This window comes from Pygocentrus nattereri, chromosome 4, assembly GCF_015220715.1.
Source record: "Pygocentrus nattereri isolate fPygNat1 chromosome 4, fPygNat1.pri, whole genome shotgun sequence".
Classification (NCBI taxonomy): domain Eukaryota; kingdom Metazoa; phylum Chordata; class Actinopteri; order Characiformes; family Serrasalmidae; genus Pygocentrus; species Pygocentrus nattereri.
Window position 1 is genome coordinate 34,376,065 of NC_051214.1, and position 17,996 is coordinate 34,394,060.

Below are 17,996 nucleotides of genomic sequence, written 5' to 3' on the forward strand. Positions count from 1 at the left end.
TCCTACAAAAATACAAGGTACAAACAATGTCAATGTGCCTTAAAAGGTACAACAGTGATCTTAAGGTCATATTAGAATATGGTACAGATGTGTTCCCTAACTCAGAGTACTAACATACCCTTTATAGTACCACCACAGTGACAGTTCAGTACCTTATTTACCGCAGGGTAAAAGTAGATGTATAATTATTTTCGTTCTCGTTGTTAGAACATTAGGTGGATGTTGTCATAACTGCGTTATTCTTTGCAAAAAAATTTTTAAATCAGGGTATGGCCATGTGGGATATCCATGACTTGGAGCCTAAGTGTCACTTCTCATTAACACCAATCCTCTCAGCAAAACAACCACACTTCAGCCCACAGCTTATACCCTTATTTGAGAGCATTTTTGTCACAGTCTGAAGCAGATGGTAACACTTAAGGTCATTGTTTATTTTCAAATTCATTTTTATTTCTCTTGTAAAAAAGTCACTGTTTACAGTGGCAGGCCATTTGACACATATCCTCAGTAGTAAAGGGAGTTCATACAGCAGCAGTTGTTCTCTTTATTGTGACAATGTCCAGCTCTTGCATGTGATTCTGTATCTGTTTCCTGTTTTTACCCATTTGTTCTTGGAAGAATTCCTCGAATAAACCTCAGCTGGGTCCCAAATCGCTCAAGCTATCACCTAAGGCTGGAGTCTGTAACATATCTCAGTAAGCATTTGGATCTGTTTTTTGCTGAGTGGAAACCAGGGGAAACATGTGTCCTTCAGTTCAAAACAGCTTTTCAGTCACATGCTGCAGCCGTCAACAAGTGCCACCACATAAATGATTTACCTAGTACAGTTGGAGAATGAACAGCTGCAAAGTAGCCACATTTACCTGTGTCTTGGCAGTGGCAGACCCATGCAGATCCAATGCACAAAAAAGAATTATAAAGAAGAAAGAAGAGAATGGGGGCAGTTGTGGGCTGGAGGTTAGGGAACTAGCCCTGTGACCGGAAGGTTGCTGGTTCGATCTCCTTGGCTGACAGTCCATGACTGGACAAAGCACGTCTCCTGAAGCCTGTGGCTGATTTCGTGTGAATGTTTGCAACTTGTGGTGTTGTAGGCCTGCAGAGGTTTTGGGTTTGATCCAGGAACATAGTGAGCCAGCTTTGTAGTGACAAAAACAAAGGAGAAAAAAATCAACACCACTGGATGGTGGATGTGGCATACTAAAGGCAAACTGTTTCAGCTTTTTGTCTGCAATTTCTGGCTCTCTGAAATTCAATGTGAAAAACTAAAAGTGTTGTTACAGTACTGAAAAACAATAATATGCAATTAATAAAATTTTAACATATCAAATGGATCCTGGATCAACCACAAAACCTGTGCAGGCTAGTAGTTCTTGAAGCTGCAGCAGTCACACAAAAGCAGCCTAAAATTGTGTATGAAAGTTAAAATGGCCTTTAGTACATACTGAGCCTCTTTATTACAGGCTTGCTGATCAGGATAGCTGCTACTGCTGCTGTAATGTACTTTCTCCAAAGTTTTCTCAGGTTACACTTGACTTTCTTCAGGAAACTATTTGGTCAAGCAGAAAGCTACTGAATGTCTGGTCATGCACATTGTACATGCATGATTTCTTTTGTCTTAGTTTGCCAGAGTCATTATTGTAATCAGGAACCATGTGTGCTTTTCACTAGCCACATTTTCCTGCTGATATTGCCTCCTGATTGTGCTGGAGAATGTGCAGCACAAGTTTTTCTTCAACAAAAGGTTTTCGCTACAGGTTTGTAGGAGAGTGAGATTTCCTTTAAAGATAAGCCTTTATCAGTGTAATTGGTGAAACCAGGCAGACTCAGTCTGCTCAGTTCTACATTGAAATAATTGTAGATGTACTTGGAGCATCAGTCCTCTTTTGAACAGCGTAGACAGAGTGATTATATGCTCCCTTGATATTGGTCACAAGACCACCTATTAACCCTTAGTTGCAATTATCACCAGCAGTAGCAAAAATATGTTGCAATTTGATATTTGTCAGTTAATTGAAACAAGCAGAGAGGTTCTGTCAAAGTTTTTGATAGATACCACATTTCAGTATGTAAGCAGAAGAGATTATTAGATTAAGTGACCCTTATTAGTCCCACAACAGGGAAATTTCACCTCTGTATTTAACCCCTCCGTGAAGTGAAACACCACATACACAACTCTGTCATGTACTATTGGCTCTGGGGATCGAACCAGCAAACTTCCAGTCACAAGACCGGGCCTCTAAGACTGCCCACAGAGGGAATGTTCTGTTATGATTTGAACTGGATGAAAAGTTAGTTATAAAAGTCATGCTTCATGGAAAGAAATCCTTTACATTTTTGCCACATTTGTCATTTCTTGACATCAAAACAAATGGGAAAAGTCAGCAGTGCAGACTTGACACTCTCCTACAGAATGTAAACTGAATATGAAAGTAATTCACAGTGTAACTTACTGTTACTGTGAAATTAAATGTGTAATTATGTAACAATTGTACACAATTATAAAACAGTATAACAATAAAGTGATACCGCTTGACTTCTCAGCCTTATGACTTAAAAGCTGTTTTTTTTTACAGACCCTCCTATGTAAGTGGTTTATCTAATTTGCTATCCACTTGTTTTATTTATTTTTGTTTTTGAACCAAAAACAGTCATGATTAATATTTATGTAACCGTTTTCCAATCTTACTTAATCCCTTACACTTTATTGGGTTGTTTGTTAGGATGCCTGTAAGACTGATATACACTCACCTGCCATTTTATTAGGTACACTTGCTAGTAAAAGGTTGGACCCCCTTTTGCCTTCAGAACTGATATTCTTCGTGGCACACTTTGGTTGTGTGTGAAAATCCCAGTAGATCAGCAGTTTCTGAAATACTCAGACCAGCCTGTCTGGCACCAACAACCATGCCACGTTCAAAGTCACTGAAATAACCTTTCTTCTCCATTCTGATGCTCGGTCTGCACTTCAGCAATTTGTCTTGACCACCTCTACATGCCCAAATGCATTGAGTTGTAAAGTAGTGAGTTGTAAGTAGTGAAGTTAAAGTTTTTGAACTATGGACTGGGGAGTGAATGGTACGTTTTGAAACAGTGTTTACATATGACATAAAATTCTTGTGCTTCAAAAAAGTGAGAGAATTTTGCTTTCTGTATGTGCCCTTTAATGGCAGATAAATGTCCCATAGGAAAGTTTATTTTGAATGTGAAGAACAAACAGGACCATGACTTGGCATAAATTATCATTTACATTTAACTTTCTGTGGGAGTTATTCTGGTGTTGGACAATGCCCTGAGGACTGTGCCTAGCATTAGCCGCTGCTGATTCTGCAGGGTTAATGATCGGTCAGTGCTCAGTTGTCCATATCTGCAGTGCCACGACTGTGTTTCTGAAGGAATGTAATTTCTTCGTTTTGTATTTCCCTTGATTTAATCACATGAAATACAATTTGTCAATTCTTACTTTAGAGCACCTTTATGGTGTTCTTACACAGTGATAAGTTGACTTTTTTCTCATGCGCTAGCAAGAATTGGTGCCAAGACTCATTACGACTGCAGAGTTTATTCTGCAGTGGCCGTATGGCGATGTGGCCTTGTCGCAATGCTGTATGGCATAATTACACTTCTATGTCCTTGTAAATGCATATTTTTCATGTACTGCTCCCAGTCCAGCCTGGTACTCTGCCTCCTGCCCACTGTTGATTATGCTAAGTGAAGCTCTTCTAATCAGACATACCTGCAAGGATGCTTTAGGTGTCTTAGAGGCTTCTGTATTTCTTATCAGCCATTAGAACGATCATACTAAAAAATAATGAATTGCTTTAAACACTAGGGATGGTGATAACAACTGAAATGTTAAAATTTCTTTGTTGGGAAAAGCATCTTTTCATTAATGATGGAGTAGCGCCTGACCAATATGAACATTTTTGTCCTCTATTTTAAGTAGAAAAACATTATTAAACAGTAATATTGGCCAAAATTAAACAGATCCCAGTGGTTTTAGTGAATTTTTCATTTTAGTTCTAATATAACCCAGTGTCAAGTTTGATTGACAGTTCTGATCCATCAGATTTCTTAAACATGAAAAAACAGAAAATCTCAAGCCTAACAATTAATAGAAATAAAAAAAATAAATAATGTGGCACACTGTGCAAAAGTCAGAGACCACCATTTCATTTTTTTCAGTTTCCAGTCCAAACAACCAGTACATTTTATTGCAGTTTATTCATTGTTTAGTGTCAAAGCCTCCAGTTCAAAAGTTTGATATCAGATCTTTCAGTATTTAATTTGTCCACTCATTAATTTTTGTCCACTCATTATGTTTGTTTTAATTTTTGAGAGAGAGGAGAAAATCCAGCTCCACTCTTGTTTCAGATCTTAAAAAATCCACAGGTGTTTCTGTCCGTCCTTCCTCTCTGAGAAGAGAAGTCAACACTATAAGGATGTGTAACTGTCAAGAATCTGTACTGACAGGGAAATAGACAAAAAAGTAGAAAATTTACCCTACAACACTGAAACAGGACATCTATGATGTGGACAAAGGGTTTATAGACTGATGAGACTAAATTTGAGATGTTTGGGAGGAACACAAGTCAGTATGTGCACGCCGAGGCAATGAAGGGTGTTCTAAACCATATTTACAACCTTCAATCAAACATCAGTCTTTGAATGTGTAACATCATCTGGATTTGGTGATGTTACACAAATGCAGATAAATACAGATTTTAATAGTCTGGAAAACATTGGGTTAGGAATAAATTCATTCTACAGGAAGATGGCAACCCCAAACACCCTGAAGATCAAGACATAATTGTCAAACAAAGTGGCTTATGTTCTCAGTACCAAAAGACTGGCAACCCCAGGGCTCTGACCTCAACATCACAGGATCTAGTTTGGGTTAACTGGAATGTGAGAAGAAAAAAATAACCATCTTTTTAGACTGATCTTTGGAGGTGTGGAAAAACGTATGTTTCTGCAGTCATTAGACTGCATCATACAGCTGCCTTGCTCATCTCTGCTCTGCAGAACCTCATTTCCAGCAGAACAGCTCTCCAGTTGTGTGCGTAGATTTCCTTTACTGATGAGAGAATAATTGTCTGTTTGCAGTCTTCTGTCTAGGCGGACATGGAGATATGCTGAAATGGAAAAGCGCGGTTTATGTAATCTTCCTAAAGTGCTGTTTGATCGCAGGGCGTTGAGAATGTCACAGTGATGCTTTTCAAAGCTCCGCAATACTTATCAGTAAATGCCCTGTTCCGTTGTCCGGAGACACATCATTAAAAAAAGATGAGGGAAAGCGGCTTTAATAAAAGACGGACAAAATTCTTCATGGCCGACGCATAGTGACAGTGCTGACAGTTGTGCGGAGCAATATAAAGAGACGGTGAACATTTCAGTCAAGTTCTGTCAGCTCCGTTCAGTGTTTCGGATGGAGGACATATTCACTCTGTGTCACAATCCACTGAGAGAGATGTCAAGGATTTTTATGTCAGACACAAGTTTGGCCTGACACACTGTATTGTTTGACTAGCCATGCGTCTACAGCAAACCCTGAGACAAAACTGATCCATAGAGAAGAAATATGATGGAATTGACAGTGCATAATAAATCTGTATGTTATCAGAACCAAGTGTGTACCAGAGAGGTGTCAGATAGATGAAAGCAAATGTTTTAGTAAAAGGATTAAGATGTTATTTGCTAGCACTAATGTTGGTGGCCAGAAATTGGCCAGCAAGAAGTGGTGTCACAATTTCACATAATGTTATTACTTTCTGAAAAAATCATTGAAATTTTGACCTGGATCTGTATCTACATAATTCTATTGTCAAGATGTATACAGAGTCATTGAAAGTGGCTTGGTGAGAAATCTTGAGAAGTTTTACCGGCTCAGACTTTCTTTAGTGGGTGGTGATAGGACCCAGAGGTTGTGGTGTCTACAATGCAATTATGGCTATTTTATTTTTTTATTTAAAAAGACTGACACACCTACACTTGTCTTTTGATTTTTTAGAAGTTAACAAGTAAGTTTGAAATAAGAAGCTTTTCCTCTGGAACAGTTTTACCATAGAACACCTTGTATGTACCTCTCCACCATTAATGTGTTTAAAGCTGCTCTATGTAAGATTTAGGGATTTGGAACCCAGAAGAATATTTTTCTAATGTGTGTTGCACTTTGGGACCGATGAGCAGATATATCTGGCACTTATTTTTGGTGTTTTAACGCTACTTCTTTCAGTGTTGACAAAAAATGTATGTGTTTTTCCTTAAAATAATATGCTATAAGCTAAAACGTTATCCCAAAATAATGTTCTTCTCATCAGGGAACATATTCAAAACTATTTAATGTAATAGCTTTCTGTGAGAGAGTTTTTAGAAGCATTAAATGCATCAGATGTCTGGTTCCTATCACCACCACTGCAAACCTTAAATTACGCACGATTTTTGGAGTAACAGAAGCTAATGCCCCACCAATTTCCATTGTGAAAAATGGTCATATATAAATTCCGACTCAGTTCTATAGTATATAATAAATAATAATTATTATACTTCTTTGGCTTTTCTGCAAAACAAACTGGTGCTGCTGACGATCACAGTCTGACTCTGTGGACGTTTCCGAACACCCACTTTTCATGTTCCAATCGAATCCTGAAGAAACAATCATTTCTCGCCCACAGTCATTCTCCACCCAAATATCCTGTTTCATGCAAAAATCATGGTCTGATTTCCAATTCACAGCTCAACATCAAACATGTCTTGGCTGATCAAATACATTTGCTATAGAGAGAAAATTGTGTGAATATGATTTTTAACTGGCCCTGTAGATAGCACACAATACTGATCTAAGTCTAGGGTATTTTTTATTATGTTACATCAGTTACTCTAATTTTCATAATAAGCCAACATGATCACTAGAACCTTTTCTTCACCACTGGAACACTGATATGTATGTTCTCTGGTTGAATGATGCAGCTGTGCAAGTGCTGTGTTCCCTCTGTGCAGCTTTCAGGTTAATTAAACTCTCTAAATGAAGGATCAGAATGAGTGATTGTTAAGCCATCATTGACTCTGCAGTACCTCCTTGGTCAGTGAAGCATTGGCTGATGGCTGACTAGTAAAGATCTGACCTTTTCCGCAGTGCTGCAGGATCTTGTGTGCGTGTGTGTGTGCGTGCGTGTGTGTGTGCTCTGTGATTCCTGCCGTGCTGTGTTTATCACCACACTGCCCAGCTGATTTATGCACAAAGAGCCACGCAAACTGTCGTCCCTACTGCCTCAATATGCCCAGCACTTGCTTTCAGCAAAGAAAGGTTACCTCTGCCTGCTATTTAACTATTAGCTATTTGTGGCTAAGATCTAGTTGTCAAATATGAATAATGATGTTTTTCAGTTTTCTAAGCTCTTTAATGTCTGTTGCTGATGTGGTTTGATGTCTGCATTGGGTGTGGCAGCAGCTGAGCTTCCTCTCTGAGATCTATATATAAAAATATACTGTGAATTTTCATTATTACACTGTTACAAACTAAATGGTTATTGATTTGAATATAAGGTGCTAGAATTGGTATAGAACCTTATATTCTGTACTTTAAAAGAAGGCATTTCATGCTTGCACATCTCATCTGACCCTATGAAGAACTATTCATTCAAAACTTCTTTAGAGAAATAAAAGTGATTCTTCTGAGGCATCACCCCAAAGAACCTTCTGTCTAGTTTTCTTTCTTATTTTCCTCAAAGTTTGCACTCTGGCTATACCCAGCATGCACATGATCAACATTGGAGCTACACTCCTGTTGTACACTCTGTATTATACACGTAGTGGCATGTGGCAGTGCGCTTTAAAAAAAAAAAGCATTACGTTCCCTTACAAAAGTTTTGCTTTCCCTTGCAATATTTTTGCATTCTCTCACAAAAATTACCTTCTAAAATTATATTCCTGAAACTAACACAGACAGATAGAATGTTCTGAAATGAATGAAGCCTCTAGAAATCAAAATGGACCTTTTTTTAACCTTACAAAAATAATTTATTCAAATGTATTCAAATCCTTGTTCATTTTTAGCGTGGTTCATAATTCTGTACAATTTAAAAGAAAACATTAATGTTCTTTTGTAATCTTTGACTGAAATGTAATGATTTCTGCACAAGCATGAGAGGAAAATAACATTAATTCATAAATTCATGTTAGAGCTCACCCTGCCACCACCCCAGCCATCACAGAGCGAAATGCTCAGCGTACCCGGAAACCCTCCCTGCACTGTGCTTGACTGTGAAGTATTTCACTGTATCACAGTAAATAAAGGTGTTTTACTAACATGCTGAAGTCATAATCTAGATCATCAGAGTTTCATCTTTTTTTAGAATTTGCAATAGATATTCTATCATATTTTGTGAGCTGATGCCATCTGGAAGCTGCTGCACTTGCCAAATGCCAATCAGATTGCAGTGATTTCCTTCCCATACTGCCTGTGATGTTGTTACTTCAGATGGTCAACTATCCAATTAATGGAGTCTGTGAATGGCAAACTGTATTAAGAGGATTTGTGCTCTTTTAATAGAATGGATTTAACTTTGGGCGTGGTGGGTAGCACTGTCGCCTCACAGCGAGGAGGGCCTGGGTTCGATTCCCTGGTCGGGCGACCGGGGTCCTCTCTGTGTGGAGTTTGCATGTTCTCCCCGTGTTTGCGTGGGTTTCCTCCGGGTTCTCCGGTTTCCTCCCACAGTCCAAAGACATGCAGTCAGGCCAATTGGACATGCTAAATTACCCCTAGGTGTGAGTGTGTCTGTGTCTGTCTGTCTGCCCTGCGATGGACTGGCGACCCATCCAGGGTGCATCCTGCCTTCTGCCCGAAGACTGCTGGGATAGGCTCCAGCACCCCCCCGCGACCCTGATGGAGAAGCGGCTTAGAAAATGGATGGATGGATGGATGGATGGATTTAACTTTGTAAAAAATGAATAAATGAAACATAACATGCGTATTTATGCAGGGCTTATTGATTTATAGGACTTTCCTGTCAGCTTTTCCTGTCAGTTCTGCCAGTTCCTTTGGGGGAAGTTTCGGCCCACTTAGTTCCAAACCTCTGTGCTGACAGCAACAGTTATTGTGATTTATTGAAGACTGTTACAAGAAACTACAAAGCTATTCCTCCAGAGTTTGTCCGCGTTCATTAGGCCTGGCATGTCTGACCATGCTGTTTTAGGATGCCATTAGAGGGATTTACTGAAAGACAGGGAAGTCATGGCTTCGTCGGCTTTAATGGGATTGGGGTTTCGCTCCTCTCTGGTTCTAATAAATGATTTCATAGTAAAAGCTAATGTATAAAACATGTCTGGCCAAGGCGTGTAATGTGCTGGAGGGCTGGAGTCCTAAATGAGAGAACATATCTTGAGGGCTCACCGAAATCTGTGCTCTCCATTTATTAATAGCATCCTGCAGTTCTTTGCTTGTGTGTATTGCACCGTCTTTCACCCTCTTTAAATTATGGAAATGTATGAAAGAAGCTGCTGCAAGTCAGGAAGAACAGAATTTGTTGAAAACGTGAATTCTTGGTCTTTATTCCTGGAGTTACTCAGAGTGCTGATCTAGTAGTACCTGACAGTAGAGTTATAGTGATTTAGAAAGGAGTCTGATCCTAGATCAGCATTCGTAGTCTGAGAAACTTCATGAATATGGGGCCCAGGATCCCTTAACAAGAAAAAAAGTGAAAGTTATCTAGTACATCTAGTACAATATTGCTCATGTAATAGACATTGCTCAGTCTGCTCATTATCAGATGCTTGACTGAATGAGCAGTCTTGTTCATTTGGAATGTGGCCTAATGCATCATGTTGTAATGCCACATGTTGTATCCACCACTACTTAGTGTTTGGTAGAGCGAACACCATTTCCGTACAACAGGTCACACAATGAAGAGGCTCTTCTTCAGATTAATGAGCAGTAATTATAGATGTTACAATACACGTATTAAATTATTATTTTTTTGACTCAGGGTTTGTGTTGTAAACTGTACGTCAATTTCATGCTTTAAAAATGAAATCAAAGTAAAAGTAAAATCAAAGGTGCCATCATACATTGGAAATGCACACACACTGTGTATTTACATGTATTTGTCTTCTAAGAAAATTGCTTGTTTGTGTTAATTATGCTTTCACCAGGCTGAAAAACTGCACTGCTTTGGGAATTGTAATTAGTTAAAAGAATAATAAAGGCAAAATGAATGCTGGTATTGTTTTTCACTCCAACATGGCAGATATGGTTCTACTTTGGATAAGGCCCAGTAAATTCAAATTATTAGCAAACTATCAGGCGAAAGCTGACACTCAACAGTGTTAGGGTTAGGATTTGTAACAGGACTAAGTTTAAGGACAGGATGAGGCTTAATTAGGGTTGTGGTAGGGTTAAGGGTAGGGTTAGTTTTCGAATAGACATTTAGTTGAATGGAAGTTAAATGCAGGATAAGCATCGGCGAGGCATCTACAGTTGGTTGTCAAGTTCATAAAACACACTGCCAGACTTAATGTATCTTTACGAGCAAATAGAATGGTGATAGCACATTTGCTCATTCATAATCTAGCATTATGGGTAGGTTTAACGAGGATTACAGACTGCATGATGTGAGGCGTTGCCACGCATATAGAATCATACCACTGCACAATCCTGCAATATTAAATGCTGAACCACCCTGATGGTAATTTTCCAAATAAGAAGCTGATATGGATTAAATTACATTTTCTACACTGATTCCCAGCTTGTTTGTTTACATACAACAAACAGCAAATACAGACAGTCAGCTGATTAACTGACATGTTTAAAAGACATGTTTTAAACTGTTTGGATGGAACATCATGACAAACCTTTTAACTGCTGCTGCAGGAGAACAGAGGAGAAACAGGACTCAGGCAGGATTTGCAGATTTAACTAACACTGTGGTTAACATGACCTTCTAAACACCACTGACATTACAAAAATTTCTTTTGCACATTTCTGCATTTACACATTTTCCTCAGAGGCTGTCACAGGTATCCCCATGCTTGATTCACCTGTTGTCTTTTTAAATACAAACCCTGCCCACAAATTGCCGCTTAATAGTTAATTGAGTCGTTTAGTAATGTCAATCATGCAAAATCACCCCACAGATCATCACATTACATATATACTCACAATCTGATGTTTTATTGCGCTTGCCAGCAGGGGAGATAATATAGCTCTTGTTTTAAATTATTTTTATAAATTCTTTTTACAAGAACTGCATGTTTTTTTTTCTTTCTTTCTTCCTTTTTTTCTTTCTTTCTTTCTTTTTATTGTAAGCTCACAGGACATGAAATCTTGGGGGGGGCGGGGGGGTACATTCTCACTGGGTAACTCTGAACACTGGGGTCCTGCCAAGCTTGGTGCTTCCATTGCCACGGCAACAGGGTTTTGAGGCCTTCAGTAGTCTTCACAGTACACCAATACACTAATTAAATCTCAGTCCTGCAGCCGAGGCAGGCTTTGGGACATGCATGGAGTTATTTCTTCCATTCTCTGTTAGCTCACGCTACAGCAACAGCACAGAGAGCCAGAGAGGGGCCCTGTCTCTACAGAATTTCGATATTTGGGTCATCCTGCACCTGATGAACACCACTGAGATATTCCATTTGGATAATGATGAAACTCGAATATGAGTACTTTTGGATGTGTTACCTTGCTGTACTATAGCATCAGCAGTTGTGTCTTCCAGGGCTGGAACTTCGGGTGTTTATGTTTAAGTTTATGGGTGCGAGTGAAAAGACCTGGGCTAGGTCCAAAATAGTCTAATAGAGCAACCACATACACAACACTGTAAAAGAGAGCAGTGTGATAATACAGGAATAATCATGCAATAAAAATTGATGCTAGCCTTATAAAAAGCTTGTTTTCAGTGAGAGACACATGAAGCTGATGGCTTGTTTGGATTAACTTAAATCTGTACACTAGAGTTCTGCATGAGCGTGAGACTGAAGTCTTGCTGTGCGATGACATAAATTAGATAAAGCTGTCACAAGGATGATGTAAGAAGCAATACATTTATTATTAAAATAGTGTGCCTCTGCCTGGATGTAGTGCAAGTACAAACTTTTTTGGCTATGTAAACAAAAATCGAACCAACTTCTCCTTTAAGCAAACTGCAAAATACTGAATTATAAAGGCACCTTTTACTGTTGTGCAAAAGTAAAAAGAAATGAACTACTAGCAGCTATTGCAGTTTGAGAACAATCAGCATTACCTCAACAGCTTTTCTGTAAAGGCTACAAAATCAAATAAATAAATATATACAACATCTGTTTGGCACTGAATATAGTTAGATAAGTTCTGTTATCGCTGCTCTAACAGTGTGTTCATCATCAAATGTCACATCACAAGAACAATAAAATTACAGTTTATTATACAGTGCTAAAATGAATCTTGAGCCCGACCCATGCCCACAACTATGAGACCCATGAGGCCCATGTTGTGCTGCTTGATTTGAACCCCAGATCTGCTTGTACAGACTATCAGACATAACTGTTATGTTAAAAAAAAAAAAACATCGGTCTCGGTCAGGTAGCACACTTTTCCAGTTTCCAGTATTCCCACGTTTCCAGACCCTTTATCATTTCCAATAAAACAGTGTACACTTTCTTTTGGTCACTAATATTAGGTCATTGTCCAAATAGCTAGCTATAGCTTATTAAACATTAAACATAGGATTAAGTTTTATTCTGATTGGCACTAGTCCAATGGGCTGTTTAGCCTATAGAGGATATGTAAGGTGCTGGATTTTTCACTAGCCAAAAAATATTTGTTTGGCTTATTCAGTGTTAAACAGTGTGATTTGTATTTTGCTAAAAATATTACTAAATTCCAGTGGCTAACCTACATACATGGTTCCACAGCCCCTCCATAAAGCTCTGCTAAAAGTGTCTTTATATTATTCCGCTCTTACCATGTCAGTTGGAGGATGTTGCATGAAATACTAATGCTACTAAATTATCAGACCCCTGATAACCTAGATTTCTGAGCAGCACCACAGTGAATTATATTTTTTCAGGCATTAGCCATGAGCAAGCCTTGTGATTTCTTTTTTTTTTTTTTTTGCACATGATTATGCATGATAAGCATGATTATCTGCCGAGGAACATCATTTGAGGGGGGGTACTCATTACCTTTCTCTCTGACAAATTGCTTGTGATTTTTCAGGCTGAGATGGATGACTCTCTTGCCTTTTAGAGTGCCGTCATTTTATGTGATTGATTGCCATTTAAATCAGCAGTTTTGGCTTTATTGATTAGGCCTGAAACAGCATCTGTGTCCAGCTCGTTTTCATTGTCTGTCATGCAGCCCTGATCAGAGGCTGCGAATTTGCAGCAGCGCTCTGCTGGGAATGGTCCTAGCATGCAAATGGAGCTCCGGTCTGAAAGTATCTCTGTAGCCCTGCAGTGAAGCACTAGTGGATTCACCGTAGAACTCTGAAGCACTTCCAGTAACATTAGCCTCTGAGTGTACTTCACAGCTTCACTCAGCTTAGCAGTCCCACTGAGATCAGAGTAGACCTGTCTGGAGGTTAAGGAGTAGCATTTCCCCCAAAACTGAAAAGTGTTAAATCTCATTAACTAAAGGCAAATCAGGAGAACCCAAGGGTGGCAGGAAAGAAAAGAGAAAAAAAACCATCTCCCGCAGAAAGTTCAGCATGCTAATAGAATGGTGAGCCTTGAAGCCAAAGTCTGATGTGATTGGGTAGCTGAGGCCGTGTAGAGGACATTTATCACTGTGACACAGCACACTGACTCTCTTTGTTTGATTGGGTAAATTAGTGGGAGCTAATTTGCTTCCTCTGCAGAATCCTTTGCAGGGTTTTTCTTGTTGTGTTAATTAGGCTGGAAGAACTGTTTGGTATGCCACATGGAAGTCGGTCCAAGGTGAAAGGGAAAAGAGCTATATCATTGTTATGCATTGCCTGTGCTAGGAAAAATATGAATAGTTTTATAGCTATCAAGTATAACCAGCTATTTTTGAGTGCTTCCACTGTTCTGTCAAATTTAGCATTTAAATTAAAGCCAAGGTAATCATTGCTTCATTCCAGAAATAACAGCTCTGATATAACCCAGTTCCAAACTCATCATTATGCTTATTAAAATTCTCAGAAAACAGCATTCATGTTTATGATGTTCAGTGATTTTCTAAAGTACACCTGATGTATAAAAAGATGTACCACGGATGACAAGTCAGGTGAAATCTGTCTAGTGGCCTTAAATGATACATCACCTGGTCATATGACAAAGCAGTAGCTGTCTGTAGTCATTACTTTCCACACTGAGCTGTATAAATACAACATGGACATTACGCCTAAACTACTATTTGGACAGGATTAGTGTTACATGGGAAGGTGGGGTACTGTAAGTATAAAGGGTGTTTCTCTGTGATTTTAGTCCCATATGAATCCACTGTGTCTAATTTTTACAGACAGCACACTACCATCACATCATCACATCAGTGAAGTGTCTAGTACCTTTTACCTTCTATAAAATGAACTGTAGAAGGAAACCCAGGTTATATTAATCCTGTGCCAACTGTCATCTTAGTTAATATTCCATTATATGCTGTGAAAAAAGAAGCATATATTTGTATTCTCTGTGGCCCAAATCAAGACTGGGTATTCTCTACCTTAGCTGTACGAATCTGATCATTAAAACGAAGTAAAATGACACAATGAAAGTGATTGATTTTGTGCAGCAGTGCAGCAGTGTAAATTTCCAAGATAATGTTATTGCCAGTTTCAGTGGATTGCACTTATTTAAGTAGCCACTTTTAACTTCTAACTTCTGCCTCTAACATTTATACCAAGGGTATACCATGCAGATTTTTCATAAAGATTACAGGTGTGCTAATTATTTTTCTAGTTCTTTGCGGTGATAGTTTGGTCTGTGTTGCTGTTTCTAGTATTTTTTCAAGTTCAGTGTTTTTATTATGAAAAATAATTTTAAATAAATTTAAGACTTAGTGCCTATAATACCATCTTCAGCATTTGGATGCATAATACATATAACATAATGTGTTTGCTGTTCTTTCAGGATGCTAAAGTGCGAGAGCAGCTGGGTGTGGCCACAATGGTGGGAAAGATAGAGAACAAAATGCTGACAGTGGTGACTGGTCCAGACATGGTCAACATCACCTACCTAAACTTCATGGCCTTCCAAGAAGAAGTGGCCAAGGTAATTAACTAAGTTAATAAATGATGACTAAATGTGACAAACTGAAGAATGGAAACGTTTATTACTGTTTTAAAAACTGCTGGAATGAAAAATGATCTAAAATAAATTGTCATAAATTTCAAGGTCTCACAAGCCATGATTCAGAAGCCCTATATAATGAGCTCTTTCTACTCTCATGTACAATAATATAGTGTCATTTTATTGGTGCACTGTATTCAGAATCATTTACTGTAAGAGATATTTGTATATTAGAGATATAACATTTAGCATTTGCTATGATTTTCTCTGATTCAATCTTTAATATTTTGTTAAAAGTTTATACCGAGTCTATAGAGCCTTAATTATGTACAACACAGATTCGTTTAGCTTCAGTAAGTTAAAGTTCTCAAAGAGAACGTAAACCTGCCACGATAGTGGTTAGTAGTATATAAGTATATATATAAGGTGATGATATTGGAATCATATCAGTATCGGAAGATATTTGCTTAAAAACAATATTGGAATCGAACTAAAAAACAGATTTGACTCATATTTCAAAGTATTATTTGAAGACATATTTATTGGACACTGGAAGAGCAAAAAGCTTAAGCAACGATGAGTTACCATGTCAAAATGTCTACATGTTTATACATTTTTCTGCATTTTTTGCATTTTCTGCATTTTTAACCCTAATAAGTACAAGTAATAACCCCCATACACTTCTCTCTAATGCTAATCTGGGTAGACTTCATTCCCATACCACCATTTCTTAAGTGATTGTTTTGGCATCAATATCTGCATCAGCTGATGTTAACATGGAAAAATATCAGATATTCTCATATTGGTGCAACAAGCCCCAAAAGTCAGAACTACTAGAATTTATAAGCGCCATCACAAAAAAAGCCATGTTGTTTGACCAGTGATGCATGCTGAGCTTAAGCCCCTGCCTCTTCCCAAGCTCTTTACTCTGATAGGATGCACCCAGATACCTACTTTTGTGGGTAGATTATGTTTTGACTAAGTGAGAGACCCACAGATGAGACACAGGGACATAAACCTGACACCATGACATGTTTGTAATTTTCCTTTTTTGACTTTTCAATACTGTACTAAAATCACACTATCCTTACTGAATACTGATAAAGAATCAGTTCTGTGATGAACTGTTAGCTGTTTTATGTGTGGTTCTGTTGTGTACTTCAGACAAAGTGTGAGTTTTCATGAGTATTATGGTCATAAGTGTTTATGTCTGATATTGGGTATGTTTGTAGGAGTGGGCTGAGGAGCTTTTCAGCTTGGCCTCCAACCTACTGGCTCAAAACATGTCCCGGGAGTCCTGTTTAGAAAAAGTGTGAGTACACTCTATTTCTGATTCCTCATGTTTCTTCCCCCATTTTGATTGCTGTCTGATGTAAAACACCCACTGAAATATGTATTTAGACTCAGAATGTCTAGACTTAGGTCTCAGAATGTGGACTACCAGTTCTTCCAGTGGAACTTATCTCTCCAGTAATAATAAAAATGTAACATAGAAGGACCTTCCATACCGAACAGTAAAACTTGATACATCTTTGTTTTGCCCACAGAAGTAAAGATTGATGGTCAGGACTAGCGACCCCAAAGCAAGTAGTGTTTTAGAGCGTGCGATGAACTGAAGCAGCATTTGATCAATGCCAAACAAAAAGCACTTCACACCATCCTTTTTATGGTTGTGATATTGTACATACTGTATAGAGAGTCCCAAAATGTTTGGGTTCTGACTTCTATTTGTTTGTTTGCTCTTTATTCTAAAGCTCTAGAACTTTGTAAATTGAATGGCATGTGGAGCCGTGGGAGCTAAAGTGCTAAGTTTGAGCTTTCAGTTGTGTTTCATCTATTTCGGATGACACCTCAGGACGTCATAGGTTTATGTAGCTGTTTTTTCAGGGCCACAGATGTGTCTTTTTAAATCGTTTTGCTGCATAAATTACTTTGCTTGCCTTTTATTAGACAGAAGTGACTTTTTGTGCTCATTTGCAGCTTCAAGCTTCAGTGCATGCACAAAATGAGCAGCTTATTGCTTTTGCTTTTGGAATCATACGGTCCAAAGAAGAAATGATAACAAAAAACTGAAAAAACAAAACATCTACAACATTTAATTTTAACATGAAAAAGAAAGAAGTCATTCTTCACCAAAGCAATAACAAATGCCCTGTACATTTTAATAGCGCTATTTAATTGAGCTGTGCATGTTTCAAATTAACTGCACTCTGCTGCAACCCATCTTCAGATGGAAGCCAGAAAGATTTTTGCATTCTAGAGCCCACTGAGGAAATTCCTGAATATTTCATGAAAAAATGTGACTCAGCTGAGCAATGCAGGATATCTAGCCAGGCTGTCGAAGACCAACATATGCACAAAACTAACCTTAGAGCCACAAGAGTAAATCTACTGGTAGATTCCAAGAACAGTACAGGTTGCAGTTTGTTTTAAAGTAACTGAAGGATCTAGTCTAGTTCTAAGAAGTTTTATGAATGTTGTTGTGCAGTGTGCTGTGTACAATGATGCAAACATGATCCAAAACATACCTCATCTGTGAATTATGTGCACAGAGTAATGGTTTTGGATGCTATGTCAATTACCTCACCTATGTTAACCCCTTACATATACAGCGTGTGCTGAAAGTTTCATTACATACTTCTATAAATGGAGAATAGCTCAGCCAGTTTGCATTGAGGTCCCTGTAGTCACTGAATAATAAGCCTTAGTATGTAAAAAGCCTGAGATTTTAAGGGGTTAAATAATAATTCAACTGCACACTTTCTTTTGGTCTTTGG

At 38.3% G+C, this 17,996-nt stretch overlaps 1 protein-coding gene across 3 annotated transcripts in view; it reads left to right on the top strand.

The window, feature by feature from the left end:
- LOC108411811 (1-phosphatidylinositol 4,5-bisphosphate phosphodiesterase beta-1) overlaps positions 1–17,996 on the top strand; it is a 150,958-nt gene that overhangs the window by 64,946 nt on the left and 68,016 nt on the right. For all 3 annotated transcript variants that reach the window (XR_005130197.1, XM_017683563.2, XM_017683573.2), the window contains exons 4-5: positions 15,061–15,201; positions 16,452–16,531. Coding sequence is in view for 2 of the 3 variants with exons in the window: in XM_017683563.2 (XP_017539052.1) it covers positions 15,061–15,201; positions 16,452–16,531 (221 nt within the window). In the remaining variant the exon portion in view is untranslated. The remainder of the gene's footprint in view (positions 1–15,060; positions 15,202–16,451; positions 16,532–17,996) is intronic.